The 7,496-nt window shown below is 30.7% G+C and overlaps 1 protein-coding gene across 1 annotated transcript; it reads right to left on the bottom strand.

Moving 5' to 3' along the window:
• Positions 1 to 942: 942 nt before the first annotated feature.
• Positions 943 to 7,009, bottom strand: LOC143247622 (actin-related protein 2/3 complex subunit 5-B-like). Its single transcript, XM_076495963.1, has 4 exons — positions 6,538 to 7,009; positions 4,819 to 4,891; positions 3,076 to 3,252; positions 943 to 2,066 (listed from the first exon to the last, which is right to left on the bottom strand). Exons 1-4 carry the CDS (start codon positions 6,681 to 6,683, stop codon positions 2,004 to 2,006), a joined length of 459 nt encoding a protein of 152 aa, XP_076352078.1. The 5' UTR covers positions 6,684 to 7,009; the 3' UTR covers positions 943 to 2,003.
• Positions 7,010 to 7,496: the final 487 nt, after the last annotated feature.

The following is a 7,496-nucleotide window of genomic DNA, read 5'->3' as shown; positions in this document are numbered from 1 at the left end:
AATGTTATTTGACAAAAAGCCATTCTAATTTTCTTGACCCAATTGTCCAAAGATCAATAATTTTAACTCCAACAGTCATTAACGTGATACATGAACATGTTTGAAACAATCGAGTTTCTTAAGAATGTTTAAGTGGTTGTTTGTTGTTAAGCACAATGCTACACGATGGGCTATATTTGCTGTTCACACCAAGAGAACTGAAACCTTAGGCTCACCATGTAACTACTGAAAGTTGAGGTTTCAGTACAAAAAATTTTTACATATTGGGTCGTAAATAAGTTCAGATGAATTTGTTTGCGTTGCTTGGTTTCTTTTTAATTTCGCGCAAAGTTACACGAGGGCTATCTGCACTAGTCGTCCCTCATTTTGTAGTGTAAGACTAGAGGGAAGGCAGGTAGTCATCACCATCTACTGCCAACTCTTGGACTACTCTTTTACTAATGAATAGTGGGATTGAACGTCACATTTTAACGCCCCCACAGCTGAAAAGGTGAGCATGTTTGGTGTGACGGAGATTCGAACTTGCAACCCTCAGATTATAAGTCGAGCACCCTAACCACCTGGCCATGCCAGGCCAGTTTGCGTTGTATATGACAATGTAAACTCAGTAGATACGTATTGCATTAGTATCGCTTTTCTAATAAAAACTACGTTATACGTTACCATAATTCTAGTCTTATCAGTTTTTACATTAGAAAAATTAGAATATGTATAAAAGGTAAGCCATCTTAAAATGGAGTCGGTGTTTCTAATTGCTAACCCTAAATTTTTTTTTTTTTTTTTTTTTATTTTTTGTAAAGTATAGTCAGGAAATTTAGTTTTATAGAACCGATAATTAAGTTTTATCGATATTTACACAATATTATTTTATCATCAAAATTCGAAAGTATCTTCATTTACATAAAACAAGATTATTATAAACTTACACAGAAACTCAGTCTTGCATTCAATTAATTAAAAACTTTTATTTTCTTAAAAACATTTCTAACAACCGTCATGGCCTAGGCCTAACACTCTCTTGAAATCAAGCTGCTTTGAATAAGACTACGCTGGATGGTTTCAAACAGTTTAACTTGAAGGAATATATATTACTGTCAAATATTTTAATCAATAAAAAAATGGACAAATTTCATTAAATTAATATCAAGCAAGTACTTTGAAACTTCGTAGATATGATTTGTGGACTCAATTTTGCTGGACTAATTCATTGTCATAATACTGCTACACTAGTATTATAAGGAAGGAAAAAACTATTTGTACGATTTCAAAAAATATCACTATATCACCAAAGGTATTAATTTCCTTTGTTACGCTTTCAACTGATTGTCACAATTATGTCATTAAGCAAGCAAACTGTATGAACAACACTAAACATTTTTCTCTCTCTTTACAATACAGCTTAAAATGCATAAGAAACTAGCTACACTATGTCACACATTTATATATATGGTTACAAAAAAACAAGACAACACAAATATTAAATATGTCAGTATACTTCCTGCTGGTTTCGAAATAGTAAAGTATTACAAAAAACATAAACAAAACTGCGATGTTCATTTTCAGATTTACAATTAGAATTCAAATATGGATCTATGTTAAACAATGGTAACACATTTTTCAGTAAAATATAAAAATAAAACACAACTTTATTGGTGTTTTTAAAAGTCTTAAAACTATTATAATCGTCTAAAGATCAGTGTAATCTTACAATTATGGTAATGGTCTGGGACTTTATTTGTAAAACCTATTTAAAAAAAAAAACACATCAATGGTAACTTAGCTTCCAAAACAATTTCTGATTTACAAATTGGGTACAGATACCATTTATCAATATTTTATGTTTTTAGTGCTCAGACAAATACTGAGATTCTTTTAGTACAGTATAAGCCATATTTAATATGGTTTTTTTTTTTCAATCATTCACCCAAATAATACATAATAACACACTTTATTTTTATAAGTTCTAGATCTAAGAACTACACTAATATATCTTGTTTGTAAAGCTACACTTTTTTTCTATCTGTCAGCACTCTAACTATCGAGCCAACTCCACCTGCTGCGTACGCCTACAAAAAAAATGAAATGAAACAGAGACATATAAACAATACAACACATTCAGATACAGAAATATTATTATATGGTTCAGCACTTCTATTAAATATAGAAAGTTAAGTTTACAAAAAATCAAAAACAGTAAAAGTTAATTACAGGTATACAAATTTTCATTACCATTTCAAAGATTTATCAAAAATGAAGAGAAACATTTATCACAAATCAATACTTTTTGGTGCTAAATATCCAAATAGGAGCCTTATAAAATAATAATATTTTATTACTTCCATTTGGTATACTGACTGGTTTATAAAATTTGACCAATTAAAAACAAGCTACATATATATATAAAAATCAAAAAACTAACCTCACAATAACTAAGTATAGTTTTCTTACATTCTCACTTAAAAACATCACAACGAATTGTTTCATCAGTGGATACCCTGGCTGTTAACAATATATTTGGTCATAAACCAAATAATATTTTAAGAGATTTGGCAAGTCCAAGAGACTTAGGTTAGTTCTAAATCCATATACTAATTTAACAAAGCAAAACTGCCTTTATAATGAATAATAATGAAGACTAGACATATTAAACATCTCAACAAATGCTGTTAATAAAAGTAACAATAAAAGACAGATTACAGTGTCTTGCTTATTGTAACTCCATGAAGAAAGAGAACTTATCAGCACTAGAAACAAGATCTGTGAAAAAAAACAACTATAGAGGAATATGTAATGTACTACAACACAATAATATCATAAAATTATCATCTCTAAAACTAAAGAAACTAAGTGTTACATTCTAAGCCATCTAAAAGACATACAACAGCTGAGTTTGGCAAACTAATGAGTAGTATTACTTTTAACTGAGTTTGGATGATATTGGTATGTGGTACAAACTTGTAATTTCTTTCTTTTTTTATAGATTAGTTTTTCTTCTCTGACAAGAGCAGGAATTTGATGTTCCCAGTTCATCACAGTTCACCTTTAACTCCTTTTCAATGCAATTTACTTTCTTACCTTCTCATGCCAAGCTAGAAGATGTGCACTACTGCCTTCTGATGGACACTCAAACCCTCGGTATATGTACTTCATTAATATATCTACCAGTTCCCTATCTAAGCAGTTCACAGCTTTTTCCATCTCACTAGTTTTGACAGCCAGAAGGACTTTCATGACTAGGGCAAATGCAGCATCCTGTTAAAAGGATAACAAAAGTTACAGGCATGTTCACCATGACTAAAAGTAATATATAAATACTTTGTATTAAAAACAGATGTGAAAAAACAAGCAGAACAATTTTAAGCTCACTGTAATTACATCACTGCACAAGTGATGGAACATATTTGAATTGGAATGGATAAAGCCGTTCTGTTAGCACCAATGATGATAATTATACACGAGTCTCCATTGCGATAAACATGACCTAAGTGCCGTTCTGTTATGTTAATAACGTTCTCATGACCCAAGTTTGAATAAATTATTAGTTATTTTATGAAAAGAACATAATTCAGTGGCACAGCATGACAGTTTGTAATGTTATATGAAACACATTTGTTTAGAGTCAAAACTTCCACACAAATTAATGTTAACCACTACATTATTTGTTATGAATCACTAAAGTACTATCCACATATATAAAAATTTGTATGGGAGTTTCTAAAGAAAAGAAAGTACAGATATATATATATATGGATAGTACTTTAGTGATTGTACTTGTATTTAATACATTTGGAATCCTTTCCAGAAATTTACAAAAATACAATTATTATAAATAAATCATACAGTTAACATGTATTTCATTACTACTTGTCCTAGTGGAACTAAATTTTTAATGTTATTTATGATTATTTCTCAATATTTTCATCAATCTTGTAATAATTTTAATACAGAATCCTGTTACTTTGAAATTAGGTCCCCTCCTCTGGTTTGCTTTCCTGATCCTTTTGTTTATTGAAGTAATTATTAACAATGATACATATATATATATATGTTGTATTATTCATTAGCATCATTGTCAAGTCCTGGGCAGGCATGTATTTAATAACTGGGGTTTTGGTGAGTTATAAACTTTTATAATCCAATTGTTTGAAATGTTTTATTTTGGATTTCTGTGGTTGACAGAGTTCAATAAATTTTTGTTGTTGTTTGACCCTGGTTGTAGCAGCTGTTTGTTTTAATCCGTTAAGAATTACAAGTTTTATTTAAGATAGCATGGATAACGTACTTCAAAAACTGTTACAAACTGTGTTCAATATGCTGTTATTCTCAGTGAGCATTTGAAGCTGATCACTACCTGCAGCTGATTCATATATCATGAATACAAACGATGGTCATCCACCCTTGTAGTATCTCATACACTGAAAGCATGGTATTCAATTCATTAATCCCATGTGGTTGATTGAAGGAAATAAAAGCAATGCTCAAAGTAGTCTATAAGAGTCATTTTCAGTAAAAGATTTTATTTACAATTACCAACCAAACTAAATTTCTTTGAACAATACCTAACCACACACATAATATGGTTAAGCTTTTCACACTTGTCCTTAACATTTGACACAGTGGGGCTTGTGTAGATGTGTACCTGTTTGGAGCTATTGCCTCACTTCCGATTACCTCGAAATAAGAGTAGCCAGTTTTAATAAACTGAAGATCCAGGAACTGGTGATAGAATATAAACTACTTGTGGTGAGTAAAAGGCTTTTGATATATAAACAGTAGATTGTGTATGTTTACACACAATACATATCTTTAAATTCTTACCTTCACACTAGGATTTTTTGACCCAATGGGAGCTGTTCGCAAGACAGTTTTCAAAGCATCAATGTTTTTGCCTGTACAAACAGTTAAAGTTGAACATGAACTCTGAACACGTAAACATAGAATGCTTCAATGTATCTTTATAATCCATTAAATAGTTTTATTGTACGATTATTTTCAATCACATTAAAATTATCTTTTGGATATCTATTTATTGTGTATTAAGTGTAATGCAATATAGTATAAAAACTAACATGTACATTATTACTGTACATACATGCATTTGTGTGGGCATATAAAGGAAGAAAGAAAAACAAGCTAAGCCTAGTTCACATACATTGCTACAGTCTTTGTGGTCCATTTATATAAAATCTTTATAAGAAATTACATAAAAACTGAGGCCTGGCATATTAGGGTTAGCGATTAAAAACACCAACTCTATTTAAAGATTACTTACCTTTTATTTCTAATGAAAAAACTGTCAAGACTAAAATTGTGGTAACTTATAATGTAGTTTTTATTATAAAATAAATACTAATGCAGTACGTATCTACTGAGTTTACACTGTCATATATAATGCAACCTGGCCTGGCATGGCCAGGTGGTTAGGGTGCTCGACTTATAATCTGAGGGTTGCAGGTTCGAATCCCAGTCACACCAAACATGACCACTCTTTCAGCCATAGAGGTGTTATAATGTGGCAGCCAATCCCACTATTTATTGGTAAAAGAGTAACCCAAAAGCTGGCTGTGGGTGTTAACAACAAGCTGTCTTCCCTCTAGTCTTACATTGCTAAATTAGGGATGGCTAATGCAGATAGCCTTCATGTAGCTTTGCATAAAATTCAAAAAACAAACACTAAAACAATTTCAAGTATCATATTCAATCAAAAAGATCTCTAAAGCAAATTTTATGTTATTTTGCATCAGGAAAAAACAGAAGTTATTAATTTTTTGTTCCCTACATACATTTGTAAACTTAAAGGCAGATGCAAATGCAAAAAAAAACACTAGTTCTGACTTTTATGCTACCAATTAGCAATATTAATCAAGCTTGAACATTTCTAAAAGACAATTGGTCACTTTTTTCAACACATCCAGATTTTCTCTAAATGAAAGCAGACAGTGCAAGGGCTATGACCTAGTATTTATAAGCTCTGATAAACGTTTAAAACCCATTATTTTAAAGCTTTATTCAAAAAAAAATGTCATACAAATCAGTAACCATTCTGGCACTTTTCTACTATCTATTCTAATATTTTTATGCATTTAAATGGAACCTTATAAAACTGTACAGCACTAATTACTGATTTTTGGAAAATAAAACTTAAATAGCAATTTTTTCACTTGAAACAACAATAATATATCTTAGCGTGTTTCACCTTTATTCACTTAAGTTCTTGCAGTAACGATTACTGTTCTTGTAGATTTGTCAAATTAAACATGTAAACTGTTGAAAAATATTGATATATAATGATGAGTTAACCACACCGACTTTAAATTGCTAATGTCTGTCAGTAGCAACAGAAAACAAAAGGCGAAAATGTAAAATCATTATTCGTATATTTAATGTTAACATTATTTCAAATATCACGTGTTATTGCTACGTTAGGCCTTAACATATGTGATAGATACAATTTATGCTGGCATGTATCGGTAGCAATAACCAGAAAGTAAAACTTTTACAAAACCTGAAAGGCAGTAAAATTAAAACAAAGGATATTGATTCAAATACGACATAATCTCGTGTTCGTCAGGTCCTGCTGGAGGTGATGGTGCTTCGCTTCCGTCTTCATCTTTATATAAATCTTCATTATACTGGTCCACATCAATTTTTCGAAACCCAAACCCAGCTGTATTTTTAGCCATTTTATAATAATCTTAAGCGAATAAACTGTAACTACTGCTTTGCTAAGCCTAAATGTGGTGTACTTTAGAATTCTCTGTACTTTGGTATAGTAAGATTTAACACAACTTGATTTGGAAGTACTATTGATTGAGCGCCATATTTATTCCATTTTGTTACTTGTTTTGACCAAATCGAAAATTAAAAAATTCAAGAATTAAAACTCACAGTTTTATGTAGACATATAATAAATAAATATATAAATAATGGATCCTAAATGTAACCTGCTGAGAAACAAACTTTTATACACGTAGCTAAGTTTATATGAATTAAATTATTAAGCGACAATGCTTTGCTTACGTCTTTGAAGTATTATATATTTGTTTCACATACAGGAGCTTTAGAATTTGAGACAACGCATCATCCAGAAGAGAAAGACAAGCCCATAAAAAAAAAACTTTTTTTTTGAAATGTTATAACAATTAATTCGGTAATAAATTATTATCTTATGAATCCATTAATATAAAAAATATTTAAAATGATAAATACTTTTAAAAGTAACATTTTGTTTATCTTTATTATCGATATTCATGGTAAATGATGCTGGACCGAATGTCATCAAATTTTCTTCATGAGAGTGTGTGTGTTTTTCTTATAGAAAAGCCACATCGCGCTATCTGAGGGGAATCGAACGCCTGACTTTAACGTTGTAAAGCTGAAGTCTTACAGCTGTTCCAGCATGGAACTGTCAGGAGAGCCCGAAACTATCTCGTTATCTTTTGGCAGACTTGAAACTGCTACGGTACTTTAACAGTTGTATAGAACTACACCAAATA

This window comes from Tachypleus tridentatus, chromosome 3 (assembly GCF_004210375.1).
Source record: "Tachypleus tridentatus isolate NWPU-2018 chromosome 3, ASM421037v1, whole genome shotgun sequence".
Classification (NCBI taxonomy): domain Eukaryota; kingdom Metazoa; phylum Arthropoda; class Merostomata; order Xiphosura; family Limulidae; genus Tachypleus; species Tachypleus tridentatus.
The sequence above is the reverse complement of the archived record's forward strand: the minus strand, read 5'-3'. Positions and strand labels throughout refer to the sequence as shown.

Bases quoted from the DNA above. Each gene is read 5' to 3' on its own strand.
- LOC143247622 (XM_076495963.1), bottom strand. From the start codon at position 6,683: ATGGCTAAAAATACAGCTGGGTTTGGGTTTCGAAAAATTGATGTGGAC. The intron at 3,253-4,818 runs GTAAGAATTTAA...TCCTTTTAACAG, and splicing joins CAAAAAATCCTAGTGTGAAG to GATGCTGCATTTGCCCTAGT. The intron at 2,067-3,075 runs GTAAGAAAGTAA...TTTTTTTTGTAG, and splicing joins TTCTAGCTTGGCATGAGAAG to GCGTACGCAGCAGGTGGAGT.